The sequence below is a fragment of the Bos indicus genome, chromosome 10 (genome assembly GCF_029378745.1).
Source record: "Bos indicus isolate NIAB-ARS_2022 breed Sahiwal x Tharparkar chromosome 10, NIAB-ARS_B.indTharparkar_mat_pri_1.0, whole genome shotgun sequence".
Classification (NCBI taxonomy): domain Eukaryota; kingdom Metazoa; phylum Chordata; class Mammalia; order Artiodactyla; family Bovidae; genus Bos; species Bos indicus.
In genome coordinates, this window is record NC_091769.1 from 52,863,750 (window position 1) to 52,886,713 (window position 22,964).

General features: G+C 36.2%; 1 protein-coding gene across 11 annotated transcripts in view; it reads right to left on the minus strand.

Moving 5' to 3' along the window:
- The window catches only part of TCF12 (transcription factor 12), a 393,181-nt gene that overhangs the window by 22,561 nt on the left and 347,656 nt on the right, over positions 1-22,964 (minus strand). For 7 of the 11 annotated variants that reach the window (XM_070796676.1, XM_019968768.2, XM_070796675.1 and 4 more), the window contains 4 exons: positions 16,324-16,402; positions 7,717-7,790; positions 6,643-6,714; positions 5,682-5,888 (listed from right to left, as the gene is read on the minus strand). In XM_070796676.1, the coding sequence (XP_070652777.1) occupies positions 5,682-5,888; positions 6,643-6,714; positions 7,717-7,790; positions 16,324-16,402 (432 nt within the window). The remainder of the gene's footprint in view (positions 1-5,681; positions 5,889-6,642; positions 6,715-7,716; positions 7,791-16,323; positions 16,403-22,964) is intronic. The other 4 variants (XM_070796678.1, XM_019968769.2, XM_070796681.1 and 1 more) reach the window with 1 other exon arrangement.

Sequence of the window (22,964 nt, forward strand, 5' to 3'; positions counted from 1 at the left end):
ACTCTATTTGTTAGTCTTTAATAACAATCTTAAATTTTTTAAAACTAGGAAAAATATAGTTTAATTGCTTTAGGATTTAGAAATCAGATATGATTTATATTTTAAAATCATTATGTAAGGTAGCTCTAAGTTCTACAACTGAACATTGTTTGCTTTCATACAAGACACACATTTCTAACTATAGCTTAAGCAACAAAAACTCAAGCAATACAAAAAAAAAGACATGCCAGAGTTAAATTTCCTTACGACCTATAACAAAATCAAAAGATCTCATGGATGTAATTTCATCTGGTATCATAAATAAGGAACTTTTAAAGATTTGCATCAAGCTTCCATTAATATAAAGCTTTTAATCCAACTTAGTTTGAAGTTGAAATCATGGTCTGAACAATAACTGGGTACTTTGTGTTAAAGATAAAAGAGCTACAGAGCTATCTCATTGGGCCTTGGTATTTTAGATATTACAGCCATAAACAGATGTGATGTACGATAACTTTATATTGCTGAAATCTCTTTGCAATGCCTAAATGAAATCAATGAGTCTCATTCCTTTTCAGTTTTCCACTTATTAACTTTTTTCCAGTCAGCAGTTTATTCCAAGAGCTCATTCTTAGACTAAGTAAATGAGAGCAAAACTATAGTCTGTACAGTGCTCACATTTCAGTAGTTCTAAAAATCCTGATTTTGTGTTTTAAATGATACATCACATGCTAATAACAGTGTCTGATAAAGCCTTAATTTTATATTTGGATTAAGAGGATATGGAGAATCTGTCAAAAATACTGAAAGGGAATAAGAAATTGAGTAAATGAAAACGTTAACCCTATTCAAAAGTAAGAGGAAATGTTGAAACTAGGGCAGACAGGCTACACTAATTATATGAGAAGAAGTAGGAATTATCCAATTACTAGCTTTTTTTTCTGATATAATAATCTTCAGGATATTTAATTATTGTGTATATTGATACCTAAAATATGTTATTTCTGTGGTTGGAATCTCTTTTAATCCTAACCTTTTGTGCTAGTCAAGTTTGTTCAGTTAAAAGAAACAACAATCAGGGGGCTTCTCTGGTGGCTCAGTGGTAAAGAATCCGCCTGCCAATGCAGGACACAGGTTCAATTCCTGATCCAGGAAGGTCCCACATGCTGTGGAGCAACTAAGGCTGTGCACCACAAGTACTGTGCTTTGGAGCCTGAGAGCTGCAACTACTAAAGCCCACACACCCTAGAGCCCGTACTCCACAAGAGAAGACACACAGTGGGAAGCCCCCGCACTGCGAGTAGCCCCCACTTTCCGCAACTAATGAAAAAAGCCCGCATAGACTTGCTGCAACTAAAGAAAAAGCCCGCAGAGCAACGAAGACCCAGCACAGCCATAAATAAATAAACAACAAAGTTAGGTCTTCTGATATTGAGCCCTATTAATATTTTTGGCAGGTAGTAGTCTTATTATCTTTGTGTGAAATAAAAAAATAGTAATAAAAATAGTAATTATTTCATCTATGAAAGACAAATTTATCTACAAATCATTACTATAAGCTGCAGATGATCTTAGTGCTTTTCTTGTAACTGATAATGTCAGGAAAAGTTCTCAGGAACAAAGCTACTTCTGTGATCAAGGAGACTATTTGGTTAACCTGCCCATGTAGAATTCATATCACTAGTAATCTTGGAAGCACTTGGAAGGTTGAGAGCAGAACTTTCTGTATTACTTTTATCCTGCCATCAAGTCGTCGTCTTCTACTCTCAGTTAATTCTGGCTCACCTTAAATATTTCAACTACTTCACAAAACTCCCAAACTACTGATTGAAATGAAATATGAAAAGAGCGATAGGTGCCAAGAAAAAGAAAAATAAAAAAAAACCTTGCTAATTCTCACTTCCTACACTGGGAAGCTAATTTATGTTCTAAACTAGGGACTGGCAAAGTATGTCTGTGGTCCAAATCTGGTCCTGTTTTTTATTTTATTTTTTTAAGCTAATAAAGGAGGTCCTTTCTATAAATAAAGCTTTATCAAAGCACAGACACACCCATTTGTTTTTGTAACACCTATGGGTGCTTTCATGTTACTGAATCAGAGTTAAGTAATTGTGATACAGAGCATATACCCTGCAAAGCTGAAAATATTTACTATCTGACCTTTTACAGAAAAAGTTTCTGGCTCTTCTTGTCTATAACGCTAGGAGAGAAAGTAACATCATATTCAAAACCTGGAATTAAAATGGTGACCTCTAATAAATGCCCAGGAGAACAAAAATCCATTACATCAAAGATTTTATTTGCACGTTCTATGGAGTTCCTAGAAAGGTTTAGCAGACTAGTTCTACTCTCTACAGAAAAATAAATGGAATGATGAAAATTAAATATTGAGGGAAGTTGACTTTACAGATTCTAAATGGTGATACAGAATTGCTGATAAACTGCTATTTCTGTGGTTACTTTGTAACTGTGGCCATGTAAACCTCCATTTGTAGGGGTCTAAGAAATATTAACTTAGGTTAACACAGAGGAAAAGTATCTTTGCGACCCCATGGACTGTAGACCACCAGGCTCCTCTGTCCATGGAACTCTCCAGGCAAGACACTGCAGTGGGAAGCCATTCCCTTCTCCAGGGGATCTTCCTGACCCAGGGATCGAATCCAGGTCTCTTGCACTACAGGCAGATTCTTAATCGTCTGAGTCACCAGGGAAGCCCCCCAAATAACAATTTATGTTAATACAGAGGAAAAAAACATAAACTACCAGAAAGTTAAGCAAGACAAAAAAAGAAGTGTTTCCAGAATGTAAAATTGTGTCATTTCTTAGTCATTAACAGTTAGAATACATGAAGGTGAGACACATACAGGCAGGAGATTAACTCTTGGAGATGGCTGGCAATAGTTACAACAATATGTTCTCCAAATTACACACTCTCTCAGAACATGAAAAAAGCTGTCAGGCATGTAAGCAAGGCTCCTGGTAGTACTGATGGAAGCCCTCAGACATGAATAACAGCCACCAGGATAAATTTTCCTCAACAATATGCCTAACACTTAGCTGGGACAGTCAATGGCTGACTGTGATTTTAATTTCATTCCATCCTTTGGTCTTTTGCTGAAACTGAGAAATGAGTATTCACAGCTAAAAAGTTCATTTCAGAAGGATGGGAATTTAATACTGACTCACTTGACACTGTCAGATCTTGTCAGTTAATAATATTTGAGGGTAAGCCTGGCAGAAACATCTGCATCTCCATCTCATTAGTGATTACATCTGGATGGGTTGGATATAGCAGATCCTGGCAGATTTTCCCCAGCTCTGTGTTCTCTAAGAAGGTTATAAAAACTGAAAGAAGACCTTGATAGATAAAATAAGCAACTAAGTTGCTGCAGCACTGGTGCTGCTTCTCAGACTATGTCAGATTCACCTCATGTTTCAGAACTCTATTTTTTCTATATTACCTTCAGTTTTTTTCCTTTTTAAAGAATATCTCTGGCAACTCTGAAACAAGCAGCATATTCCTAGTGGATATAATGGAAGCTACTTTCTTAATTACAAGTTTCAGGGCAATATCTAATGAAACAAATTTCCCCTCTACAAGTCCTTTTAAATACTAGGTTTTTATATGGCTTTGGAAGAATGGATTTTGAAAAATTTCTTTTCCAACTTGTATCCAAAGTTGATAAAAACAACCTCCCAAAGACAGAAGTTCCATTTCATACAAACTCTACATTTATTTAAGAGGATCCAGAGATATAGCTGGTAGGCTGCAGTCCATGGTGTCGCTAAGAGAGGGAGACGACTGAGCGACTTCACTTTCACTTTTCACTTTCATGCATTGGAGAAGGAAATGGCAACCCACTCCAGTGTTCTTGCCTGGAGAATCCCAGGGACGGGGGAGCCTGGTGGGCTGCCGTCTATGGGGTCGCACAGAGTCGGACACGACTGAAGCGACTTAGCAGCAGCAGCAGAGATATATCAAATGTTGTAGCAGATAAAGTGAAGTAGGAGCAGTGAGCTATTAACAATGAAGAATTAAAAATGATTAAGAGGTGAGGCTTTACAAGTCCTTCTTCTGAATAAGGATAGATGGTATTTCAGCAAAGTAATAATTTATATTTGCAACAAATGCTATCTTATTATAATATTAAAATTATTTTGCTACTATCACTAGTAGTGATAAAAATACTGCCTTAAATTTATATGAATTCAGTAATTTATAAATGTTTTTGCATTTATTAGTTTATCAACAGCAACAAAAGTTAATTTTAAAAAAGCCTGAGAGTCCCTTGGACTGCAAGGAGATCCAACTAGTCCATTCTGAAGGAGATCAGCCCTGGGATTTCTTTGGAAGGAATGATGCTAAAGCTGAAACTCCAGTACTTTGGCCACCTCATGCTAAGAGTTGACTCATTGGAAAAGACTCTGATGATGGGAGGGATTAGGGGCAGGAGGAGAAGGGGATGACAGAGCATGAGATGACTGGATGGCATCACTGACTCGATGGACGTGAGTCTGAGTGAACTCCAGGAGTTGGTGATGGACAGGGAGGCCTGGCGTGCTGCGATTCATGGGGTTGCAAAGAGTCAGACACAACTGAGCGACTGAACTGAACTGAAATTTTAAGATCTTCTGATATTAAAAAACAAAAACACAGTTGTTAAGATATGCAGGCATCTACAGTTGTTAAGATATGCAGGCATCTAACGTCACCCATGTCGCTGAAAACATTGTTCTTAGGAAACCAGGCAGCCTTGTTTGATGTTTACTTCAGCAGCTCCAAAATGAATATAAATGGCTCCCTGACATGTGAATGTAAAAATCTGGAACCAATCCTATTTTACAGAACACAAGACTTCAGCATTTGGGGCGCCTAATTATTTCGATGATAGCTGAGTGTTAGCCTTGATCACATGGTTTACAGTCAGAAATCTGTTTCATAGGAGAATATTTCACAGCATGCAATGAATCTTAAGAACCATGATATAAACATGCAAACACATGGTTTCAATTAAATAGCAGGTTCAAAAAAAGCTTCATTACTTTAAAACATAATTTATATAAAAAATAAGTTAAGACATTCAACACAGAATTTTCGATTTGCACGGCTGCAGAATGCTACTTTTCCCTACTTTAAAGAATTACTATGCTTTTAAAAAGATGGATTGAATGATTTTATTCTCTTCAGGCGTTAATCTAAAATCGTTTCCTTTCATTGTCACTTAAATTACAGCCATTCTCAAAACTACCTCACATTTTTTTCTCTGGGAAAAAAACTTAAATTTGGACTTGTACAAATACTATTGTGTTCCATTCTATTGAAGGCTGGTTCCAAATTTCTTAAACAGTTTTTCAATACCAGAACCTGTGAAAATCAGTCTTGCTTTCTTGCTTTTGCTATGAAGACTTTCTACACATTGTTTCAATGTTCCATCAATTTATTATACATCCGAAAAAAAAAAATTCAAGTTTAAGCTAATATGATCTCTGTATAAAGTTTCTGTTTTTTGCACATGATCATAGCAGGATTTTAAGGTCAAATATGCTCAGCCAATGACCCTGTCCAAAACAGTAAAGAAATTCTTAAAAACCAATCTACCTTGTTTATAAAAAGAAGGACCCTCTCCCTAAAAGATTTCACAAAAGACATTTAGGAAAACATGCTTCAGGGGTTATTTCAAAAAGCATGAGCACTATTTTACCATTGAAGCAGATCGACTGCTTGTAACAAGGCTTGATCCACCGTAGTTTGAATTGAGGCTTCCGATTGTTGCATTATGCGATGGTCCCAATAAACTGTGTATATCACTGTGACCAGCAGGCAAACTGGTAGAAGGTCCCACGGCATGGTTCCTCAGCACATGGATAGCATCATCCAGTCTGTCCAAACGATCCTCCATCCGAGATTGCTGTAGGGATTGAAAGAAGACATGGAGGTTACTGCTTTTATCTGTTGCATGCATTAAATTGCTATGATTTCTACTTTGGGATATACAGAAGACAGCAAGTGAATATGCAACATCAAGTAGCTTCAAAAGAAACTACCTGTATTATAAATAAACAATCAAAGAAAGGATATTTGTAAACTATGCTAAATTACCAAAGCTTCAGAAGCAAATCACTGCTTCTTAAAATCTATTTATCAGTCTAGCATGAGGTTATTTCTTTTAGCATCTACAAAAGCTGAAGGCTACTCTACAGTATCTGGCATTCAATTATCATTGATAAAAAAGATAACCTGTATTTTAACATCAAAACGAGGGCAACTTGGGGAAGGGTCCTCAAATCCATCAGATTTAAGTTGTAATTTTGTTTTAAGTGAATATTTAATACCTATCTGAAATGGTGACCATATCCAAATGTGCTCTTTTCCCAAAACTGATGAAATGATATCTGTCTGTGGATATATACATGCCCCATACACAAACATATTAGAATTTAAAAAACCAAAAGCACATGCCAGTAGAGCTCTTTTAAAAAGAATCATACTCAACAATATATGAGAACAAAGGCCTATTCTTACATATTGTTACAAAAACGAAAATAGTCATTGTTTGATTTTAAAAGACTCTGGAGTCTGCACAGGCTTGAAGATTTTAAATGGATAATAGGAAGTATAATTAACTGAAACACAAAAAAGGCACCATCTAAAAGAAATAGTACCTCACAGACATCCTTTAAGAAGGACATTGCATCTTGCAAATGCTCGTGAAGTTGCTGCTCAACTCGATTTTTCTGGCAAAGTCAAGACAGAACAGGAGGCAAAGCACAGGTTAAGATTAACTCCAAAAGAGATGAGGAAATAGCTGATGTGCATGTCAGCATAACATGTTAGTAAAGTTAACGCGGAGACCTGCAAGATCTACTTTGTATTAAGGTATGAGAAGGCTGGGATTTAACAGCAAAGTTATAAGGTTAGCATCTAAATAGCACACATTGCTTATATTTGCTTAAATGTGAGAAGAAAACTTTCCTTTAATTTAAAATGTTCTGTTAGTCACAGAAAAAGAACTTTTCTATTTGCAACCTGGAATTACTGAATAGCATGACTTAGCATTCCATCAAGTCATCCTTAGTTTGTTTTTATAATGCTTCGTAATTCTGTGGTAAGCATAGAAAGGCAACAGTAGTTAACATCCTACCACAAATTCTTCATGCTCAATACCTAGACAGGCTCCTTTATTCTACTGCCTTGTTTGTCTATGGTTCTATCAATACAATTTACACATTTTTTAATAAAAAGAGAATGTGGAAAACAATACTCTTCATGACAAAAGTAACTGATGTTGCATTTAAAACTTTTAATAGAAATGTAATCAACTATATGCAGTATCATATGAGAAAGAGTAAAATACAATCATTTTGCATTGCTCAACTAATTTTCTCTTACTTGGTCTCTGGGTTTTTTTCCCTTTAAACTTCCTTTACATATAAACATAAAATTACAGTAAAATTAAACCCTAGATCTGTCAAAGAAGCAAGAATCCTATAACACTATTTTAAAACCAGCTGTCCTAAAACCAATGTCCCAAAGAACAGATGGCAAAAGGCACACCCGATGTGTCTCATATTGTTCAGCTAAATCAGGCCATTTGTTAGCAAAGAATTCATGTGTAATGCTATCCTACTGTTTTTTCATTGTTACTCAAGATTTTCTGGGGAAAAAAAACAAAAAACAAAAAACAACTCCATACTATTAGACGAAATAGATCTTGTATGTTTCTCAGAGGCTCTTACCAGGGAGTGGAGTGAGTTTTCATAGCTTGGGGATGAAGGAGCTTGACCTCCAGGTCTGGGCCACTGACTGGTACCTGTTGAAACAAAACCCCAAAGCACCCACACACCTTGGTTAACTCAGTGATCTTGATAATGTTCTGAAGGAAAGGGCAAAGATATACTATTGCTAAGTGTGTACAAATTTATGTGAAAATTTTTGTTCAGTCTTCAGCATGGTATTGGCTACTGATAAGCCCAATGCATTAAAATTTTTTTCATTATTAAAATAATGGAGAGAGTTGAGGGAATAAACTATACTTTAACATGTAACTACTTTTATGTTTACATGTTCTTCACACTTTGTCCACATGCACATGAATCTTGAGAAAATGTACTTAAAATATACATAATTTAAATTCTGCCCTTCTATCATATTTTACAGTCTTTATGATAATGCTATTAATGATTTACATTAATATTCACCTGATTCTCTACATCATAATTTGCTTAACCACCATTACCTCACTGCTGGACACTTTGGTTGCTTTCATTTGGCTATTATGAATAGTAATTGAGTATCACTATATTATGAATGATAAAAAATGCTGTGTTTTCCTTTTGGGGAACATGTCTAAGGATAAATAGCATTTCTAAGTTAAAAGGTACGAACATATTTATGATCCTTAATTCATTAAGGCCAAAATTACTTTCTAAAGGGTTATACTGATTTATGCCTCTAGTAACACACAAATGCACCAATTTCAAAAGACCGAAAATACATTTAGGTTTTTTTGCTAAAAATTTTCCCAACATAATTTATATAAAAACATATTTAGGTTGGAAAATATTATCATGAAAATTTTATTAAACGTTTACTCTTCAACTTTAGAAAAGCAGCAATATTATTAAAAAAGGATACAAAAAGAAAGGATACAAGTTCAGAACAGAAAGAATAAAAAGAAAAAAACACAAGAAAAAAAAAAGACTAATTTATGTACTGGGGAGAATGCAGTGTCTTAAAATAGCTTTAAAAAGAAAAAGACAAAACAACTGATCAAAAATCTTTACTATTTCATAACTGCATTTGAAAATAAATTATTTATATAAAATAATGAAGACCATTCAATTAAATACATAGTATTGTTCTTAACCAAAGCTTCAGTAACAAACTGAATTATATTAGAAATCTAAAGTTAGAAAAGTTGAATGTTTACTTAATTTGTCTCAGTTCAGTTCTGCTCAGTCCTGTCCAACTCTTTGCGACCCCACGAATCGCAGCAACTATGTTCCACCACAGCTTGTTGTTTTAGGTTAATTTGCCACATTTAGGAAACTAAAAACTTAAGGTAAATCAGAACTATTATAGTTCACTTTAGCTGAACAATCTAGTATTTGTATTCCTATTAATCATTTATATTTTGTTAAGTTGAAAAGTTGGATACATAAGATTCCTAATAACTTGATTATATTTTCTAATCATATGGATATTACTAAATATGATTTACATATTTAGTAAATATGTAAATTATAAATGCAATTATACAAAACTTTTTAAATATTAAAATTATAAGAAAAATATATGCTATATATACTTCATCAACTAACAATTTCTTTTACTTGGAAGCAAATTACAAATTATTCTGTCCATTAAAGGTAACCTGCTAGACATACAAATATAATCATAATTTAACTACACAAATTATGGACAGTCTAAAATTACTCATTGAAACAGAAGCATGTGGGCTAATTTTACATTTAGCAAGTAGAATTTAGCAATCAGAAAAATCCAGTAACTGACTACATGAAGAATTCATATAAAAAGAACCAGGAACTTTCTTGGTGGTCCAGTGGTTAAGAATCCGCCTTTTCAGGCTGGGGATGAAGGTTCGATCCCTGGTCAGGGAACTTAGACCCCACATGCTGCGGGGCAACAAGGCCTGACTGCCACAAGTAGAAAAGTCAGTGCACCACAACTACTAAGCCCGTGTGCTTTAGAGCCTGTGCTCCATAGCAAGAGAAGCCTGAGTGAGTACTGCAACTAGAGAAAGTCCTCTTGCCACATCAAAGAGCCAGCAGGGCCAAAGACAAAATCTTTTAAATAAAATAACACTTTACCATTGATTTCAGTATATCGGCTCAGTTCAGTTACTCAGTCGTGTCTGACTCTTTGTGACCCGATGGACAGCAGCACGCCAGGCCTCCCCTCCCTGTCCATTACCAACTCCTGGAGCTTGCTCAAACTCATGTCCATCGAGTTGGTGATGCTTTCCAAAACTAATGTAGGATTTTGAATTTTTATATAGATAAGAGGTTAATCATAATCTATTTTTAAAAATAACAAATTATTTTTAAAAGTTTCCTTTAATGTTTACTATATAAATATAAATATATATATATATTTAAAGAAGGGACCGCAAGACTAAGAGTTTCCCTTAATATTTAATATATATATATATATTTTTTTTTTTTAAGAAGGGACTGCAAGACCTTTAAAAAAAAAAAAAAAAAGATTTATCTGTTTATTTTTGACTGTACTGGGTCTCTGTTGCCAGGTGCAGGCTTTCTCTAGTTATGGTGAGCAGGAGCTACTCTTCATTGTGGTACACAGGCTTCTCAACACATAGTTTCTCTTGCTATGGAGCCCGGGTTCTGTAGTTGTGGCACATGGGCTTACAGCATGTGGGATCTCCCTAGACCAGGGATCAAAACTGTGTCCGTTGCTTTAGCAGGTGGATTCTTAACCACTAGACCACCAGGAAAGCCCTATAATATTTTACTTTCAATCATTTTGTTCCATTTTGCCCAACATCCTTGGGTGATCAGCCTGTGACAGGACATTTAATCTGTGTGGATCATTAACGCAAGTTTTATGTTTAAATACTCAGAACTGTTAGCACACATTTGCTTTACAAAACGCAATTTTTGTGGTTCTTTAGTAGCTTAGTATTGAGGAATGAGATGTGTGCACAGAGTTACTCAGGTAAGAAATCACCTATATTCACTATTTTTTGATAGTGACATGAAGTATTTATGCTATGGTCTACTTCAAAATGTTAATTTATTAAACTGGAAAAACATACACATACTCAAACCTTTTTAAAAAAATTATAGATTAGGCTGCCCCACTTGAGACAAACTTGATTAAAGTAGAATACTAACATGGTTAAATCATCTATATCTGTTTGAATTTTATACAAATGCCAGGCTGTATTTCATGAACTGAGCTCTTTAAAGCTCAGTCATTTAAAAAATTCATGCTATTGGTCACAAAGGGGATGGCTGGATAGTTAAGATAGACTGCATTAGTTCAACAAAGGCCATCCTATGTCTGGTAAAGCTCAAAAAAGGGCATGGAAGTTTAATGGATACTGAGAATCAGTGGACCTGCATTCTGGTTGATATGTATTATCAATTAGTTTAGAATACTCACCATAAAATAGGTACTCAGTTTTTTTTAGTTTTTGTTTTTAATCTGCCTTTACAAGGCCAATGAGGTAAAAGATACGAACACACAGGGTTTGTGAGCCTAAAAGATCTTTCTGACAATGAAATATTATTATTATTTCTTTGTGATGAAGAAACCAATCATGTAACCAATGATGAAAAAAGACACACAGACTTTTGTAATTCTGGCCTGCTGCTGCTGCTGCTAAGTCACTTCAGTCGTGTCCGACTCTGTGCGACCCCATAGACGGCAGCCCACCAGGCTCCTCCGTCCCTGGGATTCTCCAGGCAAGAACACTGGAATGGGTTGCCATTTCCTTCTCCAATGCATAAAAGTGAAAAATGAAAGTAAAGTCGCTCAGTCGTGCCCGACTCTTAGCGACCCCTGGACTGCAGCCTACCAGGCTCCTCCATTCATGGGATTTTCCAGGCAAGAGTACTGGAGTGGGTTGCCATTGCCTTCTCCAAATCCTGGCCTACTGATGGCCTATTAGTCATGGATAAGAACTGTGGGGTTGTGAAAGGAATTCAAGTTCTACACAGAGACCACAATGCTACAGAATACTTTTGACACTAGACAGATCTGGATCATTGTCTTTTTAAAACCTACTGGATGAATAAAATATACAGATCGATTTAGAATCATTTTGATATCATTATCTTTAGTTTGTACTCACCAGCTGTAGCACTGTTACACAAATAATGGAAAAAAAGTGCAAAGGGCAGAAACCTAAGGGGTTTCCCAGAGAATAGGTTATTTCCTCCCTTCCTTCCCTGTCACGTGATACCTGGCTGTAGACATATGTAGAGGTTTTGGGCTTATACATTCTTCTATTAGATAAGGGCAAGCTTTCAACTGTTTATATAGTTAACAGATTTTGTAATTGTCCTGGGCTTTGCCCTGAGCTTTATATTAGTGACCACCCCCAAAAGTTAGCTGTTATCCAAGAAGGATTATAATAAACTTATTACCTAGCACTGAAATTTACTATTTTCAGAAAACAAGTTAGCTGACAAGGATAAGAGAATCGAATTATTTGGTTAGAAAATATGGAAAGGCTTTCTGTAATCACTAAATCTAAAATTCACCTAGTATTTTGGATCTGTTTTTGCTCTGACTGGGATTTAGTAATACACCACCCTAATAAAATTGGTTAATAAATTTAAAGAATAGATAACATCATTTTGTGTGGCTGAGAGAAATTCTGAGGACTATTTACCATGCATTTTCTTATTTTGTTAGTTGTTTCTCTTTGTAATCTCACCCTAAACTCAAACTTTCATGATACACTGCAACCTTAGAAAAGGTTGAACAATCCTCAGTGCAGCACTGAATGCTCTGCTTTCTGCAATCTGGCCCCAGCCAACCTTCCCATTTGAGGCAAAGCTCTTCATATATGAAGAGCTCATGATCAGTCATCTCAGTAACTCTGAATGAATAGGTCATACACTTTCCACATCTTGACCTCTGTAGTACTTCTTCTTTTAAACTCAGAAAGTTCTTTCTCCTTTATACTCTCTTTATGAAATGTATCTGGATAACTGTAGTTTAGAGTGAATTCTGATGGTTCTATTTTCATGTGTTTATTTCTTATTTTCTCAACTAAACTGAAAACTTGCTGAAGTCAGGTTAACTGCTTTAAAAATAGGCATACTGACAGATGACAAAAATAAGTATCTCATTGATGAAATGAGTCCAAACTGAGGAATCTTCCCTATCTCTCCTCGCCCCCATCCTCTGCTTTTATTGCGGGTGTTCCAAAGATTGCTACTGAGTGCTGCAGTTATTAGACTTTTATTGACTGATATTCCAGAATTAGGTAAAGAACGGTTTTGTCTGCTTTCCAAGTTTCTTTAGTAAACACATTCTCTTAATTGAAATACTCATGTCTTTTCTCAAATGACAACTGTATTAGACACAGCCATACTTCTCTTATACCTTGCTGCTAGAGCCCAGATTTTGTTCAGAAGGTGGCGGGGTGTCTATCCTTTCCTACTGTGAACCTGCAAAGAGTAATTCTACCTTAGCTCTTGGGATAAGTCCTAACAACTAAGACAAATATGGTGGTCTCATTTCTGTTAAGTAACTGTTAGGCCCAGTACTGATCAATGAATCATGAGGGAAAACCTGTTGAAGAGGCTTCCGGAGAAAGATTCTGAAAAGACATATAACAGATGGTCCTCTGACTTCCCTGGTGGCTCAGACGGTAAAGCGTCTGCCTACAATGTGGGAGACCCGGGTTCAATCTTCCCAGGGAAGATCTCCTGGAGAAGGGAATGGCAACCCACTCCAGTATTCTTGCTCCCTCCCCCAAAAAGGGGGCTCAAAGAAATACTGGAGAAGGAAATAGCAACCCACTCTAGTATCCTTGCCTGGAGAATCCCACAGACAGAGGAGCCTGGTAGGCTACAGTCCATAGGGTCACAAAGAGTTGGACACAACTGCGTGACTTGACTTCACTTTTCACTTTTCTTACAGGAGACATGGTTATATCTACATAGTATATAGATACATATACTACATGTAGTATATATATCTATATACTACATGTAGTAAAGATACTACATGTAGTATCTTTAACTGCTGTCTTGCCACCATCTTGAGAAAGAATTTCAAAGAAATAGAGCAGGAGTCCAGACTGGTCCAGGAACTTGCCCTGCTATAGGCTTTATACAAGATATCCCAAATCTCCTTACTATGTAATCCACTCCAGACAAGAGTTTGTCTTTCCTTCAGCCTGAAGTATCTTAACTAAAATATTATAATCATCTTAGATGTTTTTTTCTCATAAGCATTTTCTATTATTACTACTACTGAAAAGTTCCCAAGGAACATGAGCAGGATTTAAACAAGAATGATGAATGCCTTAGAAACTGCCTATGTTGTAACTATTCTTAGATGGTCTGTGTTGAGTTGGACTGATGTTCAAGCATAAGAAATAGGGCAAGTGTAGAGAGCACATGTGGAGAAGGCAATGGCATCCTACTCTAGTACTCTTGCCTGGAAAATCCCAGGGACGGAGGAGACTTGGGGGCTGCAGTCCATGGGGTCGCTAAGAGTCGGACACGACTGAGTGACTTCACTTTCACTTTCATTGGAGAAGGAAATGGCAACCCACTCCAGTGTTCTTGCCTGAAGAATCCCAGGGATGGGGGAGCCTGGGGGGCTGCCCTCTATGGGGTCACGCAGAGTCAGACACAACTGAAGTGGCTTAGCAGCAGCAGCAGCAGAGGGCACACGGGGTGGGATATTTTACTTTCAACAATGGGCCACTGCCACACAAAGTACAAAATAATTTGCACATATTATTTAGGAGCTCTGGTTTGCTCTATCTTACTCACTTTTCTTTCAACTGTGAAAACTTTATTACACAGTGCTTTCCCTTTTTCCTCCTCCCTTTCCATGTCTGCTCTGTCAATCCTGGATATGTGTGTGGGGATATGTGTGTGTATGTGGTTTTAAGAAGAAAACACTAGATAGGAGATGAGAGAGAGAGATGCACCTGTATAAAATTAGTCTTTGATTTGCCACTTCAACACGAATATATAAAAATATTTTTCTTTGAGTATGACAACTGAGTTGAAAAAGAAATCTATTATTACCTTCACTACATAATCCAACAGTTCACAGATTTTCATTTATCAGCTGAATTAAAGGCAGAAAGAGGATACCATTCATTAAATATCAAATAAAAATGAAGGAGGAAATGTGAGATTTTACTTTGGACCATTATTTTTTGAAAAATGTCTAAGTCTCTGATTCCTCATTTTTCTGATATTCCTTCACAGATGCTGAGCATCTCTGCTGCCTGCCTTCCCAACCAATGTTCAGGAAAACCAAAGGACACTTTATAGCTATCTTACTGGGCAGAGGAGAAGAGGCAGTGGGAACATATAGTAAGGGCCAACATAGCTACCTGAGATGAAAAAGTGGAATGGGCTGTGGCAAAAATAACACTGATAACTTCAGTAAAACTCTGCCAAGACAGTGAATATGGTTAAAGTTACATCATTGTTCCTGTAATTTCATCCCTCTGTTAAACAACAACTCTAAGTCAATGGGTCTTTCATAGTCCTGTCTATACGGGGAACAGCTGTTCTACTTTTACTAGACAGCTGAAGCCATGGTGTCTGAGAAAGTGGCAGAACCACTAATAGCTGAAAGCAGCTGCCAGCAGTTCATCATTTCCACACTGGAATGCTTCTTAGCAGAGTCACAAGGCTAACTCACAGAGCACAGGTGATAGCCAGAGCCCTGATATATCAGAGCCCTGAATTTCAGAAATCCTGAACAATGCAAAAAGGCTTGACAGCAACAACAATGCCACATGGCCTGAACTAGTGACCTGATCAGGAATACAGAATTGTTTCTGAGGTCAACTGTTGGAGGAAAATGGCAATTTTTACCCAGTTGTCTAATGTCTTTTCCTTAGAATGAATACATTTCTTCTTCAGCATGCTTTTTCTCCAAACAATGCTCAGGAAAATATATTCCAAGTTTTATAGCTTAACAAATGCAAGCATTTCCCTGTAATTTTATTTCTAATAAATTGAAGTATTCCTATTTACATGAATAACAATTGTATCTCAACAAATTTATACTGTAGGATACTATCTGGAACTTGTTAAAGCTGCTGTTAAAAAAAAAAAGGAAAGCACAACACAAGACTGAACATTTATTTAACTCTACTAACAATATTCACCCACATTCATGAGTTGTTTTCTTCAGCAAAAAAAAAAAAAACCCTCCAATATTCCACATAATATATATATATATATGTGTGAAATATAGCTCAGTGGACTTAAAAATAAGGAATAAGTCATATGTACTTCTAAATAGATTATTTTATTTTCTATGCTAGCTTATCAAATTTTTAAATTTATCTCCTTCTCTATATTTTACTTTCATCTCAATTGCCTAGCCTTATTTTTTATCCTGTTGCAATAATTTAATTATTGCAAATTATTTTAAGAACCAAAGGAGATACAAACAAATAATTCAAATAGCAAATATTTGAACATTCTCCAAAATGAACTCAGGAGAAGGCTCTTTTACATGCTTTCTCAAAACAAATGATTTTTGTGTGTGTGAGTCTTTACTATATTTTATTGAAAAGTAAACTTCAAATATTTTCAAGTAGCCCCATATATGTTATCAAGTAGTTATATAAAACAAAAGCTTACCTGTGAGAGGTGAGGGTGATCCAACTGGTGTTGATGGATTTGATGGAAAACTACTGCTGGTATGGTCAGGAGAATAAATCTAACCAGAAAACAAAGACAAACACATCAATATGTGACAAAAGCAAAAATGTAAATCCACTGGCACAGAGATATTTTTGTAGTCTAAGATGCCACCCTTAAGACTCATGAGTGAGAAATTGTTTAATAAATTTTAGGACTACTCCATTACATAAAAACTATAGAAGTCTCAGTTTTAAAACTAGGATTAAAGAGTATCATAAATATTCTAAAACAAGAGGAATAAACAGATCATAGCTACTTCTTTATTATCCTAGTTGAAAATAATTTAAATTTCCAATTGCTAGAACAAAAAAGAAGTGAGCATAAATATAAAATCAACAAGTTTGATAATCAATCTTTCTAGAATATACTATCTAAATAAATTTTATCTATTAGAAATAATCTTTGTTGTTGCTGTTTAGTCAATAAGTAGTATCTGACTCTTTCATGAACCCATGGATTGTAGCCCTCAAGGCTCCTTTGTCCATTGGATTCTCTAGGCACTGCCATTCCTTTTCCAGGGGATCTTCCCGACCCAGGGATCAAACCTGCATCTCCTGCACTGACAGGCGGATTCTTTACTACTGAGCCACCAGGGAAGCCCCAAAAATAATTTTAGGAAACTGTTATTTTTTGAAGAGACTAGTTCTTGCCTGGAGAATCCCAGGGATGGGGGAGCCTGGTGGCTGCCGTCTATGGGGTTGCACAGAGTAGCAGCAGCAGTCCTTGAAATAGTTTTAAAGGCCCCCCCCCCAAAAAAAAAAAGATTTAAAAAAAGTTACCCCTTATTTCTTTTAAAAAGTTCTGTTTGATTAACATTTTTGCTAAATTTAGCTCCTAATGATGTGGATTGTAAAAAAAAAAAAAAAATTAAACTTGCTTTTAAAGGATATTTTGTAACCTTTGATGAAAGTGAAAAAACGCTGGAAGTTCTTCAAAAAATGTTCCCCAAGTAATTTATAGACTTTACCACCTAAGAGTTTAACATATAGGGATGCATATATTTTTGTATTTTGGCTAAAGGTTTTGTTGCAATACTTTATTTCACATTGCTGAAAAAAAAAATAGTAACAGAAATTCATTCAAGCTACATAATCAGCCATAAACATTTAAAATGCCTCCCTAATCCATATACCAACAATTCCCAGGAGCTCTTCTCTAGGACAGTCCCATTACTATAATAGGAATCATAAATCATCTCAGCACTTAGGGCAGATAAATCAACTTCTTTGGAGAATCTGTGGCCAAATATTTTAAAAAGGAAAACTACTTGTGGGTGCAAAGTGTCATCCAATAGAAATAATCTTGCTCTGAATAAGTTGAGAGCTCTAATAAATTTAAAGATGCCCAAATTACAGCATATAAGAGGTCTCAGCACTGGTTTTAAAGACAGTGTAATATGTTGAAAAAGCCAGATACTATGAAAGGCCCATGTAAAACAAAATTCTACAGGCCATAATCATCAAACACTAGCACTAATTAAATTGTTAAGCACTGATTATAAATTAATATTTCTATATCAATTTGCTTGATGTTATTAAATTGTAATTGGAAATCTCTTTTACACACCAACTCTTTCTGAAGAGCCAATCTAGAAGTCATATATACAGATTGGAAAGTAGTTTTATTTTTTTGCCATACCATGCAGCTTTCAGGATCTCAGTTCCCTGACCAGGGGTTGAACCCAAGCCCCCAGGAGTGGAAGTGCTGAGTTCTAACAACTGGACTGCCAGGGAATTCTTCAGGTTGCAAAGTCATTTTAGAAAAACAGAGTTATCAAGAAGATGTCAAAAGACTTTTAGGAAGACTTAGTAATAAGGAAGTGGTATGCTATAACATCAGTGTTGTTGGTTTTAAGCTGTCAAAGTGGTCACCTTTTAAAAGTTGTTACTTTTCACACATGTGAAAATTAACGAAAAGGTTATACTTTGGTTCCTAATACATACAGTGATTTATTTCAACCATAAGTAAATTAGGTGAGGTTACCAAACTCCAACAAAAACATCTCAACATATCCCTTTATTTTTGTAAATCATTATTTCCTGTATTTAAGATGCATATAATTTTAACTTTTATGAACAACTGATGCTGACTACTATGAAATATGTCTTGACTATAATATTGGTAAGGGAGGGAAGGATTGATAGCACTGATGGTGGGTGGCTGAGGAGTGAGAGAAGTTCCAGTTCCATGCAAAACTCTGACTAGCATAAACTAGACCTACTTGCTGACTTTAAATTTCCTTGTCTGTATGAATTAACTGCATGAAAGCACTGGAGAAACAGCATTCCCTCTGTGTCATACCTCCCTGCTTTGTTTTCTTCACACTGCTTACATTAATCCCTAATTGTCTAAACTTGTTTTCTTGTCTATCATCTGTCTCTTTTACCCTTTTCCCTAATAGAATGTATGTTTCAGAGAGTAAGGACTTCTCTGTCTTATTCAGACAAATGCGAATTACACAGCCTTCTGCACTAGCTTCTGATTCTAAAATGGTGCTGGTAAACAAACACTTGCTAAAAGAATGAATGGTATCTTCCGCTTAAGAAGTTGCCATTTGAGTACCTCTTAAACCCCTGGATGTATTTACCTAGGGTCCTTCTTTCTTTTACTCTTGCAGTTCACTTAATGTATGTTTTCTGAGCACTCCAGGCTCAGTTTCCTTTTCTATTTACCTGTGTTTTATCTCTTGGTAATACCATTCTTTATAAAGCATCAACTATGACATCTCTGTGAACGATTCCAAAGTGAACACCTCTATCCTAGCTGCTGTACAGCTCCATCTAGGCCTATCTTTCTTTCATCTCAAGCTCAGTATGTCCAAATGCAAACTTTGCATCACCGCCGCAAGCTTCCCCAACTTTTCATCTCTACTCTTCTGTTTTCTCCATCTCAGTGAGCACCAGCATTCTCACGGTCACCAAAACCACTCTCACTACCCTCTCCCTTCTCCTGCCCCTCTGCGCTTCACACCAGACACCAATGCCCACAACTCTCTATAGTGTTTTTGGGAGAAGCATAAACATTCTCATCGCCGTGACACTACTTCAACTTTTACTAGAACTTGTAGCTCTAGTAAAAGAAGCGGCTGAGCTATTCAATATTCAAGCTTTTACATTTTCAGTTACTCCCTCTCTTTCAGCCACACACAGTTCACTGAGCTACTGCCCTCAGCCAGTTTTGAACAAACCCCACATAGCAATTTCCGTTGCCGACGACAGAAAACAGAGTGACATCTGTCGTATTCCACAATCTGGTCATAAAAAGCCTTTCTACCTTATAATTTACATAAAGCATTATATACAATGTATTTTTTTCATTTTTTGAGCACAGTTTGTCCTTTCAAAAGGCCTGTTTCTTAACTTTTCCCTGATGGATTCTAAAACACGTCAAGGCCCAACTTAACTATAATGTTCCCATTTACACTCACTTTACCTCCCTTAATATTCTTAGAGTAACTTGTTGTTATTGTTTTAGTCACTAAGTCGTATACAACTCTTTGGTGATCCCATGGACTGCAGCCCACTAGGCTCCTCTGTCCATTGGATTTCCCAGGTCAGAATACTGGAGTGGATTGCCATTTCCTTCTCCAGGGGATCTTCCTGACCCAGGGATCAAACTGGCGTCTCCTGCATTGCAGGTAGATTCTTCACCACTGACCTAGCAGGGAAGCAATCCGTTACCTCTCTGGTCTTTTGCTTCACAGTATGCTTTGTATTACCATTTTTGTATCTCTCTCCTCAACTACAAAGTCTTTGAAGGCAGGGACCTTACACTGTTCAACACTAAATCCATCACTGTCTGTCACTATCTTGCACAAGTAGGTGCTCAACACTTAAACAACAAAAAACCAAAAACCTGAGCGATTAAATTGCACTTGGAATTTGCTACAATACTTTTTGATAAAAAGCTGGATTCAGCAAACAGTAGTATTTATTTCAGCATTTATATAGTGGGGTTCAGTAACAGGAATACCTAAGAGGAGAAACAAGTACTATTACAAAGATGAATTCACTTACGTATTAGTTTTATGGTTATAAGCTTTGAGAACAACAATACAGTAAGGTTCCAATATTTTGGAGAACTAGTCTTGATGTACTAAGCTGTCCACACCACATCATTAGGCAGGTATGGGCTTTTGAGGGTATAAACAGACTATTAATCCTTATTTTCCCTGATAACTCTGCCATTACAGCTAAATAATCCCTAAGCATGTGAAGAACTGGTTTCTTCAAAGAAGGAAGTTTATATTTTAGAGTTATTTATCACCATCTTGCAATGACTAAACAAAATGATATTACATATAAAATGGGTGTGAGCTTTTAAAAAAAAATCACTGTGAAAACAGGAGCAGGACCAAAAACATTATCAACATATAATTTCTGATATTTTTATCAAAAACATTCTCCATTTGTATAATAAAAGCCATTCTCTCCACTCACTCATCACACTCCCTGGTTCTACTTTGCCCTAAATTAAAGTGATGACAGACAATTATTATTAATACTTTTCCTGAACTGACAGATAGCCTGGAAAATTATAGGACTTTTTCTTGTCCCTTTTACTTTCATAAAAGGAATGTGTACGTGAGCAACAATATTAAAACAGCAGAATAACACAGTCTTATAGATCAGAGATGATTTCATTAAACTTAACCTTTGTATATTTATTCTATTACCAAATCACATACAGACTATACAGATTCCACAGAAACTGTTGTGCTACTTTAAGAAATTCTAAACCTAGGCTTTTCTTGATGAAGAGCATTCTAAATCAGGAATACATTACTTTTTGTACTTTCTGACCTTGAAGAACTCCTACATAGATGTTTCGAAAGAAAATAAAAAGAGAGAAGAAAAAAGTCAGTTCACTTAAAAAAGGGGGATGGGAGTGATTTAGAATCTGGAGCATAAAAACAAATAAGAACTCATTCTGCATGCAGTCCATGGTCCTCATACTGTTAAATGACCAATGATGAATAACTCCCAATACCTTCTGCCAGGCTTAAACGGTAATATGCCTCATTTTACTGCAACAAATGAGGCTCCTCCTCCTATCAGTCATGGTCTATTCCAATCAGCAGGGTGCCAATAAGCCAGAGGCTAATGAAAAGGGCCCCAGACAAAAAAGAAACAATGGAGTGCTCCCAAGCCCAACCCTGGAACTGTGAGCCCAATTTTTTAAGCACTACAGTGCACATTTCAGTTAATCTTTATTATGCTAATGTTATTGAGTCTAAGGAACAAAGAAACTTATTTCATGAATAACTTTTAAACGTCAACTTCCCTGAATTTTCTTTTCTTTTGTTAGAGACTACTGACCATTTAACTATCCAGATTAAAATACACGCACACCCACATACACACTCTCTATCTCATTTCTCTCTCTCTTTCCTTTGCTCTGAGGTAGAAATCAAAACATAAATTATCACAGAGAAGTCTGATATAATCAACAAAGTTAAACAGTCCTCTTGTTTGATCTCCTCTAAATTAAAGACCAAGTGTTTTGATATGGTATTAAGCACTGAAATAAACCAGATGTTTCTTCCTCTATATAACTCTCCATGGGCACAATCTTAAAGGGTTATTGTCTGGCAAACGTTCAGGGAAACACTGAAATGGCACGAATATCCAGATTTTCCTTCCCTTCTATCTACCCTAGTTTATTATCTAAACTAATGCATAATCCATAGGGCTTTGGGAACTTTGTGTAAATACTTTCATGTACAATTCTCTTTCTAGCTATCCTGAGATTAAGACCACAATTATCCAGGCTTAAACCTAAAATAAAGGAACCTTTGCAAATGTATTATCTGGCCTTCCATGTTTAATCACACAGTATTCTGTGTGCTCTTTAATACCTAAACTGAAGAACAAAGGTTGTACCCTCTGATGTTTCACACATGAAAGACCATCTAAGACATATATCAGACACTCAGGGAGCTAGAAATAAGTACTAAAGACAATAGCATAGCATTTCTCCATCTAAACCTGGATGTTGTAATTTAAAACATCACTTTCTAAAGAACTTAAAATTTCAAATACTCATGGTCACAATTTCCAAAGATCTGTAATACCTAATATCAAAAATTCTGATATGAATGTCAGACTTTCAACTGTAATTCTCATAAAATTCCTTCTCCTCATCTCTTCTAATCCCTCCTTCTAATCCTTCCCCAATGTAATGCTTTTGTTTTTCAGGACATTTTGACAGCACTAAAGCAAATATGAGTTTGCAATGGAAGTTAGGGAAAGAATACGTTGGGGGGAGGTGTCTGGTGTGGAGAAGGGAAGGAGATGGATTGAAGGAAAGGATTTGAAGTGTGCAGACTATGGCATGCAGTGATGGAGCAGATGGAATGCATCACCGTCAGCTATGACAGAAATGATTTATGGAATGACCTGGCTGCTCCTGCCTAGTAACAACACAGGATGACAGAGCTGAGTTTCCATGACAACCAAAGCCCACCCACTAACTAGATTAAACATTCTTCCCTAGCTTCCACTTACACTGGATTTAGATTTTCTTTTCCAAATGCCAACTGGTTCAGCTAGTATATTGGTTATAATATAGGAGAATAG